The sequence below is a fragment of the Crotalus tigris genome, unplaced genomic scaffold, assembly GCF_016545835.1.
Source record: "Crotalus tigris isolate CLP2741 ecotype Arizona unplaced genomic scaffold, ASM1654583v1 scf7180000024374.3283719, whole genome shotgun sequence".
Taxonomy (NCBI): domain Eukaryota; kingdom Metazoa; phylum Chordata; class Lepidosauria; order Squamata; family Viperidae; genus Crotalus; species Crotalus tigris.
This window is the reverse complement of record NW_024100544.1, coordinates 1663998-1683597: the sequence shown is the minus strand read 5'-3', so window position 1 is coordinate 1683597 and position 19600 is coordinate 1663998. Positions and strand designations below refer to the sequence as shown.

At 45.9% G+C, this 19600-nt stretch overlaps 2 protein-coding genes across 4 annotated transcripts in view; one reads left to right on the top strand and one right to left on the bottom strand.

Annotated features, from left to right (window-relative positions):
• The window catches only part of GPR39 (G protein-coupled receptor 39), a 159901-nt gene extending 157925 nt beyond the window's left edge, over window positions 1-1976 (top strand). Inside the window, exon 3 of one of the 2 annotated variants that reach the window (XM_039328242.1) lies at window positions 1424-1976. In XM_039328242.1, the coding sequence (XP_039184176.1) occupies window positions 1424-1944 (521 nt within the window). In that variant the 3' untranslated portion in view covers window positions 1945-1976. Of the gene's footprint in view, window positions 1-1277 lie in introns of both variants that reach the window. The other variant, XM_039328243.1, reaches the window with a different exon arrangement.
• Window positions 1977-2311: 335 nt separating this feature from the next.
• The window catches only part of LYPD1 (LY6/PLAUR domain containing 1), a 42289-nt gene continuing 25000 nt past the window's right edge, over window positions 2312-19600 (bottom strand). For both annotated transcript variants that reach the window (XM_039328244.1, XM_039328245.1), the window contains exon 3: window positions 2312-2578. In XM_039328244.1, the coding sequence (XP_039184178.1) occupies window positions 2340-2578 (239 nt within the window). In that variant the 3' untranslated portion in view covers window positions 2312-2339. The remainder of the gene's footprint in view (window positions 2579-19600) is intronic.

Sequence of the window (19600 nt, the reverse complement as noted above, 5' to 3'; positions counted from 1 at the left end):
ATTTTGAATTCTGGATCTTTCCAATTTTTTTATTGAATACATATTTTACAATTTAGTAGTGACTAGGTAAGAATCTAGATTCATTTCGAGAAAAGCAACATAGAGCCTGCACATTTTCTAATAAAACAAATTGAGTTCTAGGACTAGCTTTAAAGCAAGTAAGAATTTTAGTAAGCATAGTATAAAAATCCACAAATCAAAGAAAAACTTGCAATGGAACAGCCAACATTTGGATAAATTATTCTCTTTCACAGATAAGGCACCTTTGCTCTAAAACAAGGAATACCCCAGCAAGGGCAAATAAGCTAAAAACTCTGAACATTTTCTTTCTTTCCCTCAAATCCATCCATGAACATCCATCAAGGTGGAGACTACAAATGCATCTTTCATTTTATAGTGATTTTTCTTAAATTTAGACATATTTCAGTAATTGAAATTGGAAATTAGAAGTTATACTCAACTACCATTCTGGAAAGATGGTTTAACCCTGCATTTAAAAAGTTGATTAAGAAAATGGAAATCTAAGCACGCCATTGTTCAGGATGGTTAATACTGATTTATCACATTAGTTTGTTTAACAGGTAAATAAGACAATGTGCGTGAAGCATGCTGAATATTTTAAAACTATGGAATCGGTAAGTTTTTTTGTCAGCTCTGGGAGCCTGGCATTCTTGTCTTGCCAGTAATAAGAAAGTCAAGGATAAATATTTTAATATGTTTCTTCAACAAAATTAACTTAACCTCAATGAAATAAATACTCACATTTATAGGTGAATGCAAAATAGCTGGACAGCAAAACTTGGAACAAACTTTGTGTTCTCTAGAAATTCCATTACTAGGAACAGTTAATGTTTGTTCTCTGTGCCATTTTATTTTAATTCAACTGCAGCTTCTTTCCTGATCACCCTTTATATACTCTGTCATAAAAAGAGCCTTTCACACTGTACATAAAAATATTTTCTGTAGGAGAAAAGTTACCAAAAATAATGCCAAATTGTATGCACATTTTTTTTTTAAATATAAGTGGAATTTGATCTGCTTTTGGATATTGCCTGTTCTAATATGGCTGTATTATTTAGTAATGAAAAGGAGAAGGAGGAATAGGCAACAGAGTATCAATAGCAAAATATTTTAAGAATGCAGTACAAATGAAATAAAGCAACTTGAACTTAACCGATATCAAGGATCAAAAGAAAAGCGACCTTACATGTTACACAATACAGACGCCAATGACCTTGAAACCCGTGCCTTCCCTTTTCCCCTTCTGTCTCTCTCAGAACGTATTTTGCTACTGGCGGAAGATGCTCTCAAGCAAAACACTGAAAAATTGGTATCATTTCCTAGCCGGTAAGTGGAGCACTGATTCTAAATATTTTATGATTTGGTTTCACAAGTTCTTTTTCTCTCTTCTCCTTCCTTGTAGGTTTGATTGTTGCAACACTGGCAATATGCTGGCTACCGAATCAAGTTCGAAGGATCATGATGGCTGCCAGGCCCAAGCAAGACTGGACAGTCTCTTATTTCAGGGCATATATTATTCTCCTCCCCATAGCAGACATCTTCTTTTACCTTAGCTCTGTGGTGAATCCACTCCTGTACAACATTTCCTCCCAACATTTCCGGAAGGTCTTTCTTCAAGTCCTCCGATGTCGCCTGTCCATAGAGCATGCCAACAAAAAGAAGTACTTGGCAACCAGTGTAAACTCTGCAGCCAATATCAATCGTTCCAAACGTCCATTGATCTTCACATCATCCAGGCGAAAGTCTTCCACCAAAGCAGCACAGAAGGTTTCCTCAAATATTCTTCAGGATGAGGCTGAAATTGACTCCAGTTTACCAAAACAGAGTCCCGAGTCATTGGAGCTCAGTGTGAGAACAATGCCTCTGGAAACCAGCATAGATCCAAGTCTTGTTAACCAGAATGGCATTTGTGAACATGAGTAGTAAATACTCATAAAAAAAGTTATAGAATACACAATAGGCTAAAAGAAGCAGTAAAGAAAAACAAAAGAAAGATTTTACAGCCAACAACCTGTACCCTCCAAGTTCAAGTGCTAATTTCAACAGACTACTTTTCCAATAACATGAATGATAGTGCTTTTGTATGGACGAACTGTTGATTTATTTTTCTTTGTTTCATTTTGTTTTAAAGTGCACACTGGAAAAAAAATCAGACAACTAGATCTATTCTGTAAGTAATGAAGTTGTTGAGACGTTTTTTCAGACAAAACTCTTCTTTTGGGAAAGCGAACAACAACATCACAATGGAAACCAGCTGTGCCTTTGAGAGAAGTGACACGGCAAGAATGATGGCAACAAAGGGAATCTTCCCTTAGAGTTTAGCAATGTGCGGGTGATAGAAACGGCAAGCTGGACAGCAGCATGGTTGTTAATACTCCTGCCCTAGGCACGGTGCCAGCGTTTCCTCGCTTCTTTGGCCTGGGCCCATTACAAAGTGGAGTGTTGCAGCAGCTTATACAAACAGAGTTTATCTTCCCTGGAGTACAGAAAGTCTGGTATCCGGCAGAGGTCATGAGACAAGCTGCAGAGGAGGCACAGGACTTGCGATACAGGATCCCTGCGACACAGAACAAGAACTGATTTAGTCAAATATGAACAAATATACTCTCCACGGCCTATTAGCTCTTCTTATATTTGAAGGACTGTCAAGAATTCACATGGTGACTATGAATGCCAGTGCATGTCAGGACATTTAGCTCATTATTACTTATTATGTTTTAATAGGAAAAAACTACAGCTTAAATAAAACGGCATTACTCTTAAAACCTGCCACCCCCCTCCAGCCCCTATAAAGCCTACAAGTGGGAAGGGGGAAATGTGTCACAAATTGTAAGTGCTGCACTTAAAATCTTTAAAGGTTTAAGATATTAAAATTGAAAATTTGATACACTCGTCAAAGTATTGTGTCAGTATTCAAGAGAATCCATGGTTTGTTATACATTTTAGATGTTCTTCAGTATTTCTGGAAAAAAAAAAAGCTGTGAAAAGCTCACGGGGGAACATAGCAGAATGTTCTGCACTGCATGAAAGATCAGAAAAATCTCTTTCTTGTAACTAGGCTATTGCCCTATGAAACTGGGTACACTATTATTAAAGGTATATGTGAAATGTTTGTTTCAAAAGTTCTGGTGGTTATAAAACAAACTCTTCTTTAATACATAGAAACATACACAAAGTGAACTGCTTATATTCTGCACCCGGCTGTCATATGACCTCAAAATCTCTTCTTTCATATGATCTGATAGAAATTCAGCTTTGGGCTGGATACATAAATAATACGGCTATCAAACAGTAACACTGTATGCTTCAGTTTCTCAGACAATTTGCTTTGGGGATTTCTGGAAGTAACCTTCATAGTTAATTTAAAACAATTCTTTCCTTTTAGGTTAAACTTGCACTGATCGTGCTCTCTGTATTGGGGAGAGAAGTAAACATGGATGAAACATAAAAAAAATGCATTTGTTACATTCAGGGAATTAAATATTTTCAAAAATATATGTTTCAGCAAAAATGTATAGAACATTAGCTTGCGCTGACACTCGTTTGTCACTGATACACTTTTGGTAATATGTAAGAATTTCATTGTCTCCTATTTAATCCACGATTCACTGCTGATCAGCAAATAAGTACCATTTTAGAGCTAGAAAAACAAAAAAATGTTTTATCTGACATGACAGTACATTTGATTAAAAAAATTACTGGGAATATCAGTTATGGCACTTATATGCAAATACAGTATTTGCAATATTGGTAATTAGTAATTTACAATCTAAGTCAGTTAATCTTTAATGTATTGCATTCTCCAGCCGCACCCTTGAATGGGCCAGTCCAATTGTTAAGTTGATTCAGTTGACCCTCTTCTGGTAGAAAACAGATAGACCACTAAATTTTGCACATAAAAATGGTTCCTTCTCTAACTGAAGTTCTTGGAATGGGCATCTGTGAATTCATACATATGGGGTATGTTCCTATTCAAGACCTGCTGAAAATATTCTACAGCTTAAGGAATTTCTTGATGGGAAACCCACCCCTCATACATAACCCATTTGACTGGACGTGGCTCCCACTGAATCCCTTCATTTCCAGAGACTGATACAACGACTCCAGAGAAATACTGAGGTCAGCTAGCTCCTTGTGGGGTTAGGAGAGCAGGTTGTGCATGATCACTCAAGTTACAGATAAGCAAACCATTTTTGTACTTCTAAGATAACTAAAGGGCTCTTCTTCCATTTTTCAGAAAACAAAAACCCACGCAACGACTCTGGATAAAAACAAAAATCTTATCCAGAGGAGTCACAGATTTGGAGAGGGCATATTTGCTTAGCTGGCTTGTAATGAAAGATTGGCCATTGCAGCTCTCTGGGGGAAAAACCCTGAGGAGAAAGACTCAGCCGAGTCCATTGAGAAGGGCAAAGAGAAAGAGCGTGCTCTTTGAACACTGAAGGAAAGATGTGGCTTCACTCTCAGGGCAGAAGAGTTGGGAAATGGAAGGCATTTTCATTCCTAAATAGAGTGCAGAGACAGGCCTTCAGAATTCTAAAAAAACAGATTTCCAGTGTTAAGTTAAAAACCTTGCTCCCTTGTCTGCTGAGCTAAAATAACTGAATTATGAAGGCATGTGTCAGAAGATATTTATTTCTCATTTATTAATTTGGTTCCTAAATAAGAAATAAATAAATCTTTTCTGAAGGTTGCAAAGTGATTTAAGGTGGCATGCAAAGTGGCTTTAAAACATCAGCAAAACAGCAAAACAAATCAAAATGATAAAACAGTATCAAAAGGTACAGGCAAATCCTTCATCTGCATAATACTCCACCAGAAAACACCCCAGCAAAAAGCCCGCCAGAAGAGCCAGGTTTTGATGGCCTTCCAAAATGAGAGCTGGGCCAGAAACAGGCATACCTCAGGTTTTATGCTGTATTTAGAAGGCAGGGATTGATAGAAAAAAAAGTGACTCACGAGATGACGTTTTATACATGGGATCCAGCATGCCGACCATGTTTGAACTTGTAGAATGGGCAGTAACAATTAAGTACAGAGGTTGCAATGCAGGTGGTCCTCAACTTATGGCCACAATTGAGCCCAAAGTTTCTGTTGCTAAGTGAAACGTTAAGTGAATTTCGACCCATTTTACAATCTTTCTTGCCACAGTTGTTAAGTGAATCACTGCAGTTGTTAAGTTAGTAACACAGTTGTTAAGTGAATGTGGCTTTCCCATTGACTTTGCTTGTCAGAAAGTCGTAAAAGGGGATCACATAAACCCTGGGACACATTAATGGTCATAAATATGAACTAGTTACCAAGTATCTGAATTTTGATCATGTAACCCTGGAGATGCTGCAACGGTCGTTAAGTGTGAAAAACAGTCATAAGTCACTTTTTTCGGTACTAACTTCGAATGGTCACTAAATTAACTGTTGTTAAGTCAAGGACATTCTGCATATGAAGCTATGAAGGATTTACAGATTTCTTGACTGCGCCTGGAAGCCTACAGGGAACCCAGTGTAGCATGAGAAAAACAAAAAAAAAGTTTTCACAGAGGTATAGACCTTCAAAACCATTTTATAAAATCATAAAATAATAAAAATACCATCCACTGGTGAATAGAAGTAATATTGTAGTATAGTATTGAAGAGGACTTGAAACATTGTCCTCTTGAACAGTCTGCTAAATCTGCCTACTCAGCTGAGAAGGATACTTTTGTGGAATAAACCCTTTCTGAAGAAAAGCGTATCTAGTTTATGACCTGAGTGTCAGGTGACAGAATAGTTATATGGATGGAAGAGACGGGGCGTTGTCTTACCTGAACGCCTTTTCTCAGCAGGATGATGTAGAGTCCAATGGTTGGATTCTATGACAGCCTTCCTGCCCGGCAGACTGGGTAAAAACTTTGGCCACACCCTTCCCTTGGGCGTGATCCCAGTTTTGACTTAGGCGAGAAGGGGCGTTGTCTTACCTGAATGCCTTTTCTCAGCATGAGGAATGTAGACTCCACGCATGGGTTGATTTAGTCTTCTAGCCCAATCAGACCAAACAATCAAAGTTGCCACGCCTCTGCAGGGTCTGACCATGCCCCAGTTTTCGAAAGGGCGAAGCGAATGATTGTGTGACGAGATGGCTCCGAACTGCTGACACTAACCTAGCTGCTAGTAATAATCAGGGAGGGGGTGGAGTCTACATTCCTCATGCTGAGAAAAGGCGTTCAGGTAAGACAACGCCCCTTCTCCAGCATGTAGAGGAATGTAGACTCCACGCATGGGACATACCAAAGCCCCTATGATCCCACGGGTGGGAAGCAGGTTGGTTAAGTGTCGGTGCTGAAATGGACCACTTGTTGTAAAACCCGACGGCCAAACGCAGCCTCCGCGGAAGCAAACTTGTCGAGTTTGTAGTGGTGAATGAATGGTGAAGGGTACGACCACGTAGCCACCTTACAGATGTCCTCTATGGACGCCTACGAGTAGAGTGCGCTGTCAGGCAGCTTGGGACAGGTAAAGAGGAAGCCTGGTAAGATTGAGCGATACAGGCCTTGATCCACCTGGCTATAGTAGAGGAGGAAACCTTCTGTCCCTTGGAAGTTGAGTGGAAAGAGACAAACAATGCCTCCGATTTGCGAAAGGAAGCTGTCCTCTTAATGTAATGACGTAATACCCTACGTACATCTAGGTAATGCCACTGCTTTTCTAGTGTGTGAGAAGGATTGGGACAAAAGTTTGGTAGTACAATGTCCTGAGCCCGGTGAAACAGGGTATTCACCTTGGGAATGAATGAGGGATCTAACCTCAGCACCACTCTGTCCTGATAGAAGGTACACAGGTCTTCCCTAACTGAAAGAGCAGCCAGCTCTGACACGCGTCTCGCCGACGTGATGGCTACTAGAAAAGCCACCTTGTGGGACAAAATGTGAAAAGGACAAGACCTTATAGGTTCAAAGGGAGACCTAGTGAGTGCCTGCAGAACACGAGGTAGTTCCCAAGATGGATACCTGTGTACTACCGGAGGTCTGGTGTTGGAGACTCCTTTCATAAAGGATCGGATCCTGGGATGATGGGACAATGGAGTGGCGTTGGGACAGGTGAACACCGTGGAAAGAGCAGCCACCTGTCTACACAAGGTGTTGGGCGCTAAGCCTTTATCCACTCCATCCATGAGGTATTCAAGAATCACTGGAATAGTGACAGAAGAGATAGACAAACCCTTACAGGTACACCAGTCACAGAAGTTCTTCCAAGTGGCATCATAGATTCGGTTCGTCGCCGGCCGTCTGGAAGCTTGGATCATAGCTATCACCCTTGAAGAGTAAGATCCGCACATCAGGAATTGGCACTCAGATGCCAGACGGCTAGTTGTAGCCACTGTGGGTTCGGATGGCATATGGCCCCGTGTTAGAATTATCCTCCCTGGAGGGATTTGCCAAGGGGGGGCTATGGCGAGGTTCACGAGATCCGCGAACCATGGACGCCTTGGCCAATACGTGGCCACAAGGATTAGCTCCGCCTGTTCCTGTAACAGCTTCCTGATGACAGCCGGGATCAAGGGAAGGGGTGGAAATGCATATAGAAGGCCTGCCGGCCAAGGGCTGCGGAGGGCATCTGCTCCTTCCGAACCCTGGGATGGGTACCGAGATAGAAACCGGGGAAGCTGGGTGTTCTTCGGGGATGCAAACAGGTCGACTTTGGGCCGACCGAAACGGTGAGTTATCTCCCGAAAGAGATGGGGATGTAGACGCCACTCTGAATGATCTATCGTAGATCGACTCAGAAAATCTGCCTGGTCGTTTTCCACCCCTGAAATGTGTTCTGCCTTTAGGGACAACAGATTCTGTTCCGCCCATGACCCCAGACACTGGGCCTCGGACATTAGAATCCGTGATCGAGTGCCGCCCTGCCTGTTGACATGAGCCTTTGCCACCACGTTGTCTGTCAGAACCAGCACGTGGCGGCCCGCCAACTTCTTGTGGAAATGGCGAAGTGCTAGGTGTATGGCTCTGAGTCTAACCAATTGATATTTTTCTTGAGATCCCGTTGAGACCACCGTCCCTGGGCGAATTGAGATTGCAGATGTGCCCCCCATCCAAACAGACTGGCGTCTGTGGTTAAGGTTACCCAAGTCGGTTCTCTGAGCAGGGATCCTTTGGACAGTGCTGGGGACAACCACCAGATGAGGGACGTGTCTGTGGTGGGACTCGCACCCTCTGTGGAAAACATGCTACACCCTGTTTCTGGTAAGGGAGTAGAAACCACTGTAGTTGTCTCGTATGAAGCCTGGCCCAAGGCACTATGGCAATACATGAGATCAGTTTCCCTAACAGCTGGAGCAGGGTTACACGTTTCTCCTTGCACACCCTGGTGACCATCGTACGTATGCTGAGCTGACGCTCCTGAGACAGGAAAACTCGGCACTGGCTGGTGTCTATTATTGCGCCTAGGTGGAGCAAAAGGTTTGTTGGGATCAGATGGCTCTTTGGGAAGTTGATCATAAATCCATGATCCTGGAGTGTCTTGATTGTCAGTGCCACGTCTGAACGGGCGTTCAGTGCCGAGGACGACTGGATTAGGATATCGTCCAAGTAGCACTGAACGCGGACTGGTACCAACCTGAGCTGTGCGGCGAGAACCGCCAGGATTTTGGTGAAAACCCTTGGAGCTGATGATAGGCCGAATGGCAGGGCCCTGTACTGATAGTGATGGTTGGAATACCCGAATCTGAGGAAACGCCTGTGGTTTGGATGTATGGGAACGTGCAGGTAAGCTTCTGTCAGATCTATGGATGTAAGAAAATCCCCCGGCCGAATACTGCCCAGAATAGAATGAAGAGTTTGCATCTTGAATTTTTGGTAAATTAGGTACCGATTTAGAGCCTTGAGGTCTAGGATCGCCCTCCATCCTCCTGAGGGTTTTGGTACCACGAACAGGATGGAGTAGAAACCCAGTCCCCATTGATCTGGGGATACCCGCTCTATTGCCTCTATGCTTAACAGATGACAAATGGCCTCCTCCATGAGACCTTGTTTCACAGGATTTCTGGATAGGGGGCAGGAGATGAAGCGCCGAGGTGGGAGTGTGAGGAACTCCAGAGACACTCCGTCTCTGATACTGGTTAGAACCCAATTGTCCGTGGTGGTACTTTCCCATTTGTGGAAATATAGTGCCAGTCGTCCGCCAATGGGAGGAATCCGCCTCAAGTCACTTTGACTTTCGGAAAGGACGAGCTCCTCTGCTGCGAAGGGGCCTCTTAGCCTAGAAATTGTGGCTTTGGCTTGTCTCTGTAGCCGGACTGGTCCGATGAGCGGTCCGGCCCTGCTTGAAAGGGCCGATACCCGCTCCATGTAGTTCAGTCTGAGCCAGACTTAAACGATGGACGCCGGTTGTATGGAGAAAAACGTCTGCCCGTTTTTTTGACAACATGAGCTAGTACTTTCAACTTTTCTTTGTTTTCAGTCAGGTAAGGAGTGAGAGCCTCTCCAAAAAGGCGACCCTTATGATATGGTGCCGCAGCTACTCTCCATTTGTACCTGGTATCGGCCTTCCAATTTTTTAGCCAGAATAACCGGCGTGCGGCCACGTTGGAAGCTATGGCCCGAGCCGAATATTTGGCCGACTGCAGAGACACATCCGCCATGTATTCCAGTGTGGCCCTTAGTTTAGTGACATCCTGGTGAACCCTTACCTCGTCTGGGGATAATCTGGCCTGTAATTCCCTGAGCCAGATTAATGCAATTCTAGCGAAAAAAGAGTTAGATGTTGAGGCTCTTATAGCCCAAGCCGATGCCTGATGGGTCCTTTTGAGGGAAATCTCAGACTTCTTGTCCTCAGCCTTAAGGGCCTCCGACATATCTCCTGGGATTTTGGTGTCTGACAGTATGGGGGCGAGAATCACGTCTACACTCGGAACTTCGAGGACATCGTTGAGGGAAGGGACCGTATCTAAGAGCTTATGATCTAATCCCCCAAGAGCAGAGAAACTTCTAGGAGATCCCCATTGATCCTGAATGGATTTGAGAAACATAGGGGGGCAATGTATCTGTAGGTTCTTCTTGACCGGTTCCAGAAACAGTGGGTCAGAACAATGTCCAGAGTCCTGATCGGTCGTCTGTGGTTTCACGGGTTCAATTTTTCTGGTGACATAGGCCTTTTGTAAAAGAGGATAGAAGGAATTTGGATTAAACACCCCTACCATAGGAGTGGCCTCCACCTGAATGTCTTCCCCGTCTGACCACATGCCTTCTTCCGGAATCTGAGCAGAAAAATCTGATATCTCGCTCCCTTCAGATTGAGGTGGAGAACCGTGATCTGAAATCACATACTCCCTGGGATGCCTAGTTTTCGTGGGCGTAGGGGGGGGGTTGACAGTCCTTGGACCGGAATGGCCCTCCCTGAAGCCGCCATTGCCTGAACCACCGCCTGTGAGATCATGGCTTGGAGCTGGAGAGTAAATGAAGGATGTTCGGGGCCCCGAAGACCCGCCGCCATCGGCGTGAAAGATGCTGAAGGGATTGGGGGAGGGACGACTGTAGTAACTTGCCCGAGACCCACAAGACACTGAGGAAGGTCCTGGCTCAGCAGCTGGAATTGAATCTTGGACCTGTAATCTCAATTCTCGGTCAAAGAGGGACAGATGGTCCCGTTCATATTCCAGCAAGGGACCCTGGTCCAGGGTCTGCTCGGGAGACCAAGCCTGTGTAAGAGGGGAAGGTCGATGCTCCCCTGATGTGGATGCAAGAGGAGGTGAGGGGATAAGCTGCGTCTCTCCTGTCTGCCGCTGGGCTTTGGAGAATTGTCGCTCCAGCACCCCATGTCTGCTATCTGCTTGCTTGTCATCGGCCTTAGAGGTCCGTTTGACCTTGGCCTTGGCTTTTGCAGGTGTATCCAGACTGGATGGCTTGCGTTTTATATTTCCACTGGAGGTGGAAGCCTGTGAAACGGTGTTATCCGCCATATTGAAATAAACAATAGGAAATAAACAACAGGTGTTCACCAGGAGATCCCTGGATCTGGCCTGTACTGCAGTAGAAGAAAAGACAGGTTGTCACCAGGAGATCCCTGGATCAGTCCTGTTCTGCAGGAGAAGAAAGGGCAGGTTTTCACCAGGAGATCCAAGCCTGCACGAGGGTCTGTGAGGTCCAGCCCACCATTAAGCACGGAGTCACTACGCGATATAAGCCGCACTACGCTCAGGGGCTGTCCTCCCCATTCAATTTTTCAGGCCCACTGTAATAGAGACAATTTGTCCGAAAAGATAAGTCTACATATGAATATAGGTATGTATCTTGTTTAATTTAATTCTGTTTTATTTTAATTGATTTTTTTTTGACCCTCCTGTCTCACTTAGTGACGGCTAGGACAGTAAGTGCCGACCACTATGCAGACAGCGGAAAACAGGCAAGGCAAGCAGCCATCCAATCTGTTGGCACTGGATATTTAAAAGGTACTGGTAAGTCACAGTCTGGAATATTACCAGATAAAATGGAGTGAGAGACTCAAGGTATTTTCCCTATGTCCACTAGGCAACCTGAGATGGTGCCTATTAAGCAGCTGAATGAAGATCTAAAGGAATGTAATTAGAACTCCTATTTCCCCCCCCACACTTAGGGAGAATCACCAAATAAGTAAGTTACTTCGTGACTGAAAAGGCTGTAATTAGGACAAAGCAGTCAATTTAATGTGTGTGATTGGGCGGAGCCCAAAATGGCGGCCGGGACAATCTGATGAGAGATGAAACAAGCTGAGAGAAAAAATCCTCTCCTGCAAGTAATCTGGTAATCAGCTCTTTTAGTCAAACAGTTCACCTGCTGTTTTTTTTTTTTTTTTGGTAATTTACAGCTGACAATCAACAGTAACAAGGAAGTACTTGAGTAGTGTGAGGATCGAGCCTTCTAGAGGCTCAAAATGGCGCCCGCAGGTTGTTTGAATTGGTAACTAACCTAAGAAGGTGATTTCCGTTTTCAGCTGAAAATTAGTAGTTTAGCTTCGCATTCACAGCGAAGATCTTGGGAAGGGGTGGGGGAGGTGGATTGTAATGAGGAGGCAGCAATCTACGATCAGCTGTCTGCCTCTGAAAACTCACAGAGAAGGGAATTGATTAAGAGAGAAGAAATGGTGCAGCACTGAGCTCAGAGCTGAACCAATCCCCCCCCCAAGAAGGAAAAAAAAAAAGGATAGAGAAACCACAAATGGCAATAACTACCTTTCTGAATCTAAATTAGGAGCAAATTCTCATGTGTCTTCAGGGCTGAGACCAAACGAAAACTGGGGCATGGTCAGACCCTGCAGAGGCGTGGCAACTTTGATTGTTTGGTCTGATTGGGCTAGAAGACTAAATCAACCCATGCGTGGGGTCTACATTCCTCTACATGCTGGAGAACTGTTTGTTGGATTCAATACGGTAGCTCCTTGTTCAATACCTGCCTAGACCTAATACCTGGGGGGGCTTGGACTCTACATCATCTTGCTGAGAAAAGGCGTTCAGGTAAGACAACGCCCCTTCTCCAGCAGGATGGCTGTAGAGTCCAATGGTTGGGACATACCAAAGCCCTCATGTCCCCCTGGGAGGGAGAGTCTAGGCCCCTGAATCCTGAGCAGGTACAACTTGCTGTAGCACTCTTCTACCAAAGGCAGCATCCGCTGCGGCAAAGGAGTCTAAACGGTAATGCCTAATGAATACGGAGGGAGAAGACCAAGTCACGGCCTTGCAAATTTCTTCCACCGATGCTTGTGTGGACCACGCAGCCGATGTGGCTGCGCTGCGTGTGGAATGGGCAGTCACGTGCGGGGGCACTGGTAGTGCCTGCGAGACATAGGCTTGGGCTATACAGGCTCTGATCCACCTACCTATGGTAGAAGATGACACCTTCTTTCCCATAGTTGATGGTTGGAAGGAAACAAAGAATGCTTCCGTCTTACGGAAGGATGAAGTGCGCTTTACGTAGAAGCACAACGCTCTACGTACATCCAGCTTGTGCCATCTCTGTTCTAGTCTATGTCTGGGTTTTGGGCAGAAATCAGGAAGAATCAGTTCCTGAGATCTGTGGAAGATGCTGTTTACCTTTGGAAGGAATGCAGGGTCTGGTCTAAGAACGACCTTGTCCTTGAAGAAGGTGCAGAGATCCTTCCTCACTGACAGCGCGGCTAGTTCCGAGATTCTTCTCGCTGAAGTAATAGCCACTAGAAAGCCTACCTTTAACGATAGGTGATACAGAGAACATGAGTCAAGAGACTCAAAGGGTGCTAATGTCAAAGCTTGAAGAACTTTGGGCAAGTTCCATGACGGGTACCTGTGTATAACAGGAGGTTTAGTATTGGTCGCACCCTTCAAAAAGGCGTTGATCGTTGTGCCAGAGATGTTAAGTTGTCACAGGAAAGTACAGTTGAGAGGGCCGATACCTGTCTACGAATAGTGTTGACTGATAGGCCCTTATTAAGTCTTTCCAATAGGTAATCTAGAATATTGGGAATAGATACTGAGGTTGGATCTAGGTGAAGTGGAACGGACCACCTGCAAAAACCTTTCCACGTAGCATCGTAGATCCTGTTTGTCGAAGGTCGTCTTGATGCTTGTATGATCGATATCACCCCTGAGGAATATGATTGTTTGGCTAAACTTTGCCGCTCAAATGCCAAGCGGCTAGTTGTAGCCACTGAGGATCTGGATGTAAAAGTTTGCCCTGACTGAGTATTACTCGGTCCGGGGGGATCCTCCATGGGGGTGATATTGAAAGATCCATGAGGTCGGCAAACCACGGGCGCCGTGGCCAATGTGGAGCAATCAAGATTACTTCTGCACCTTCCAGGATCAACTTGCGTATGGTTTCCGGTATCAATGGCAGCGGTGGAAAGGCGTACAGGAGTTGCGCCGGCCACCGACACCTGAGAGCATCCATTCCCTCCGATCCCGGAGTCGGGAATCTGGAGAAGAACCTGGGGAGTTGAGTGTTCCTGGGAGTGGCAAATAGGTCCAGATGCGATTGTCCGAACCTCCGGGAGATTTCCTCAAACAGAGCCGGATCCAGACACCATTCCGACTGATCCACCTTGGCTCTGCTCAGGGAGTCTGCCTGGGTATTTGTCTCCCCTGAGATGTGTTCCGCTCTGATGGAACTCACATTTGCTTCTGCCCACCGAGCCAGAGCTGATGCCTCCTGCATTAGTTCCGAGGATCGTGTTCCTCCCTCTTTGTTGACATGGGCCTTGGCTGCTACGTTGTCTGTTAGAACGAGAACATGTCTTCTCGTTACTAACTGGGAGAATTGACGTAGGGCCAGGTGAATGGCCCGAAGCTCCAGCCAACTGATGTTGTGAGAGAGGTCCTTCTGATCCCACTGGCCCTGCGCTATCTGAGTTCCCAGATGTGCTCCCCATCCGAATAGGCTCGCGTCTGTCGTGAGTGTGATCCGGTTCGGCTCCCTGAATATACTCCCCTTGAGCATCATGGGGGATATCCACCAATTCAATGATTTCAGTACATTTTTTGGTACCAAGACCCTCTTGCTGGAGGTACTGAGGCTCCTCCTCTGATATGGGAAGAGGAACCACTGCAACTCCCTTGAGTGGAGTCTTGCCCATGGGACAATGCCCATGCAAGATATCATCTTCCCCAGGAGCTTCGAGAGTTGTATCAAAGGTACTCTCTTGTCTTTCTGAATTTGATGAGCCAGCTTGGAGATGCTGCTTCGACGCTCCTGGGAAAGATATACCCTGCACTGGGACGAGTCTATCACCGCTCCCAGATGCTGCAGCTTCCTTGAGGGAGTGAGATGGCTCTTTTCTACATTGACTGAGAATCTGGTTTGGAGGTCTAATTTTGCTTGCTCCTGTGAGCTGGATTGAATCAATATGTCGTCCAGATAAAACTGTACACGCACCGGCATCAGCCTGAGGTGGGCCGCTATTACTGCTAGACCGAAGGGTAGTGCCCTGTATTGGTAATGCCAGTGTGCGTAGGTAAATCTGAGGAATTTTCGGTACTTGGTGTGGATGGGAATATGCAGGTACGCCTCCGTGAGATCTACTGAGGACAGGAGGTCGCCCTTCCTGACACTGGTTAGGATGGATTTCAGGGACTGCATTTTGAACCTCCTGTAATTTACGTAATAATTCAGGCCCTTTAGGTCCAATATTGCTCTCCACCCTCCTGATGGCTTTGGTATCACAAAGAGGATGGAATAAAATCCTCTTCCTTCCTCTTCCTTTGGTACCCTTTCTATGGCCTGAATTGACAAGAGGTGTGCTATGGCCAAGGTTATCAGCCTTGCCTTGTGTGCTTTTCTGGAGATGGGACATCTGATGAATCGGTTTGGTGGGGGAGAACAAAAGTCTAAGGTCAGGCCATGCCTGATCATCTCCAGGCGTCGGTAGTGGTCTGCTCCCAGACTTCGATGAAATTGCCTAACCGACCCCCTATGGGAGTGTCCTGTCTGGCGTCACTTGGCGCGTTTAAAGGGTCGGCCTCCTGATCCTCTAAAGGAACGTCTGGACTGGAACTGGCCTCTGGCTCCCATGTTTTGGCGATCCTGGGGACGATCCTGCCTCGAGTAGAAGGATTGTGAGCCTCTAGGCCAGTCCCAGGATTGCCCTGATCTAAAGGGCTGTCTCCAGTCCCAGGAGTTGCTTGGGCGGAAACTTTGCCTCCGGAACTCCTGACTGCTTCTTCTGTCTAATTTCTTTGATGGATGGACTAGAATTTTTCTCTTATCCCTGCTCTCGCTTACATGTGGATCCAGGATGGATCCAAATAATGCTGACCCACTGTACTTGGACGTCGAAAGACGCCACTTGGCCTTCAGATCTGTCTTCCAATTTTTGAGCCACAGTAGTCTACAAGAGGCCACTGTGGCCGCAATAGATCTTGCCGCATACTTGGTTGCGTGCAGTGAAGCGTCAGCCATAAATTGTGAGGCGGCCAGTATCTTGGCCAAAGTTTGGTGCGCTCTGACCTGATCTGGAGGTACAGTGGATTGCAACTCCCGCAGCCACATGATGCAGGCCCTTGCGAAGAAGGATGATGATGTTGCTGCCTTGACCGCCCAAGCTGCGGCCATGTGGGAACGACGGAGAGAATGTTCAAATTTCTTTTCCTCTGGTTTCAAGGCCTCCACCATGTCTCCTGGAATCGCAGAGGTAGAAAATAATGAGATCAGGGGACTATCTACTGCAGGGACATCTAGCATGCCCGAAAAGGAAGGGGACACATTGAAAAGCTTCCTTTCCACGCTATTGGGTGTAGGCGGAGTTGCGAGGGAAACTCATTGCTCCTCTACCGTGGTGCGGAAGACCTCCGGACAGGGAATGTATTTGTCCTGTGGGACTTTTTTGGCAAAGAGAGGGTTTGCTTCCTTGCTTGTGGAAGGATTCTCCTCCTGGACTGAGGTCAAATTGACCGTAGAGACTGCCTTTATCAGAAGTGATTTGAGAAGCGCTGGATCAAAGAGGCCAGAGCTCGTCGCCTGCTCAGGTGCGCTCCCCTCATGCTCCGAAAGAAGCATATCTGTCATGTCTAGATCTAATGAGTCTCCCTCCCCTATCTGAGAGGAAGTCTCAGAAATGTTAGTAGGCGGAGCCTTGTTTCGTCCCTTATGGGATGGTTGAAAGGCTAATTGGCCCTTAGAGGCCATAAATTGAGAAAAGGCATCCTGCATGAATGCCTGAAATTGGGCCGACTATATGTCCTCCTGAGCTCTGTCCTTCGACCTAGCTACAGTGGGAGTATGGTCTGGTGTAGATGCTGGTGAAGAAGAATGAGAGGAGTCTAACTGTTCGGTTTCTCCCAGAGGAGACCAAGTTCTGAGAACTTCCTGGGAAGTAGGTTCTGCCGAGGGGGCCGCCAATGGGGCAGGGGAAACCATGTTTGTCCCATTGGAGTTAGTCTTCTGGGCCCTGGCAAATTGTCTTTCTAGAGCCAAATGTCTCCTCGAGGCCTCTCGCTCAGCTGTTTTGGATGGTCCCCTTTGGGTAAGGTGTTTTGTCTTTGCTTTCTTCTCCCCCCCCCCACCTCAGATTCAGAGGATCTGCGTTTTTGCTGTTGTTGTGGGGGGGACAATTGGGGGACCTGCATAGCTGAATACGAGACATTGTCTGCCATTGTGCCAGGTACCCCGAGTAGGCAATACCTGGAGTGGGGAATCAAGGTACGCAGATCAGTTGCAGATAATTGGGGACTAAGAGCAGATCAGTTGCAGATAATTGGGGACTAAGAGCCCTCTTCTGCACAGAAACAATGGCCGGACAGACAGGTTCCCTGAGAGGCAAGACCCTGTAGGGCAGTGACTAAAGGTCACAAAAGGGAAACAGTTAGATAGAATTCAAATTCTCCTCACTTCCTTCACCAAGGTCAGTGGACAGGGATGTCCAGACCTAAGAAGACTTCCCTTGTAAAATTAATAACTATTTTCCCCAATCTGTGGCTGTAAAAACAGACCACGAGTTGTGAGGAGGTAATTCGCTCTTTCTTCCCTTCTCCTTCTTATTACTATACTATTGTATTATTGGATAGTTATCAAATTTGTAATCCAAGAAAGGGACTCCAGATGATAGATCCACCTAAAATGGCGGATACAACTGTACCAGTCAAAATGGCGCCTGAGAGGAGGCCACACCTTCCAACGGTTAACTGAAGGAGTCACGAGGCTCAAAATGGCGAATTTTTGATGTTGAGGCAATCAGCCTGGAGGCCCAGAGAAGCGTGAGCCTGCGATGGCACCCCCCCCCGGACCCGCGGCTATCCGCGGGTGGCTGAGAGGTTTCTGGGGCGAGAAGGGAGAAGTCTGTGCCTATTGATCTACCTCCCCTAAGCGCCGATGGCGGAAGGCAGCTGTGCGGCCTTTTCAGCCTCGAGGTCTGCGCCTTCCAGCTGATTGGGATGAGTGGCGCAGAGGCTCTGTCAGCCGAACGGCTGTGAAATTCCTCGCGCTTTGCAGCTGCTCGGTGTACCAGAGAGCGGCGAGCACTCCTAGGTAACAACCGGCCAATTCCCCTGGACCGAAACTCTAGCCCCTGGGGATACTCTCACCATTCCGTTGAACGGCGATCTCCTCTGGAAATGGAGATCTGGCAACGGCTCGGAGCTCCGAGCCAGCAGAGTAGATGGTTTTCTGCCAGAACTGGCTAGGTGAGAGAGAGATGGCAGAAAAGGGAAGAATTTTTCTCTTTCAGGATGAATTTCTCAGGAGCTAATTTTTTTGACTGCTACGGGCTTCGAGACTGAGTCAAAACTGGGGTCACGCCCAAGGGAAGAGTGTGGCCAAAGTTTTTACCCAGTCTGCCGGGCAGGAAGGCTGTCATAGAACCCAACCATTGGACTCTACAGCCATCCTGCTGGAGAAAACAGAGTTTCACTTTTGGATACCTCAGACTGAACTCGGTATAATGGGGAACCAGACAGAACCTTGTAATTGGGACTAATTGGAAAAGTGTGGGTTTGAGAAAGAACCAAAATAGAAACTCTAACTTTGAGAAGAGAAGAAGACAATCTTTTGATTACAAGCCATGGAAGATTAAAGCTGGTGTGCGATGGTTGTTCCAATGAGGAAAGTGAAAGATGTGGAGAGTGCAAAAAAAGTGATGCTTGAGGAACCCACCAGCAATGGGAGGATTCTCAGGAACAATGACTGCAGTTGGGTGGTTAGCCACAGCGCTTGCCGGAAAGACAAGATGAATACGTGAATGAAGACCAGAGGAAGCAGTGGCCAACATTATAATGCTTCAGGAAGTCTATGGGGTTGATCAGGAATATGGAGGATAATGGTCAAAATCCAATGCCCATCCTAGAAGAGACCCATGGATGCTAAAGCAATACAAGAGCATGAGAGAGTGGAAGAGTTTTCAAAGGGCAACATGATTGGCTTTGACTCCCGAAACCTCAAGATAATGGGGAGGGGGGGTCCCTCCTATTCCAGATATATGATAAAGAGAATTGACATAAAGGATGAGAACTCAGCTGAGACTGTTTTTCCCTTAAAAACTGCATTTGGAGCTGAAGGTGAATGGATTTTCTAAACTGGCAAATCTGGCACTGATACACCAGTAGAATCAAAGACAGTAACCAGCAGGGTGTAAAATCTGCAATTATAGGGCCATATGAAAAGACTTAGCTCCTCTTTCTTTCTTTTTTGCTCTGATTGGGAGGAGTGAGCCTTTTAGAAGGTTTTATATATTTCTTCTTGTTGTTGTGCCATATCCATTATCGGACGCTGGCGATCATGTTTTTATCAGCAGCCGCACAAAAAGGTGCTGCTGAGTTTTGTCCAAACCAGTCCTTTAGATTTTGAAGCCACGATGTTCTTCTTCTGCCTGGATCTCATTTGCCTTCAATTTTTCCCTGGAGGATTAAATGGAGTATGCCATATTCTTCTGGGTGTCGCATCACATGTCCAAAATATTCTAACTTTTGTTTTTTAATTGTTTTGATGATTTCCCTTGGCTTTCCCAGGCAGCTTATCATACACACTGAATTATTTTCTTGATGCTGATGGCAAAACTGCAGATGTCTTTGGATTGATTTATTATATCAATTTATGGAGCCACCCATCTTGCAATCTTGACTCTGGACAGCAAAGAGAAAATTATTGGCAGGCGGAGATATAAAA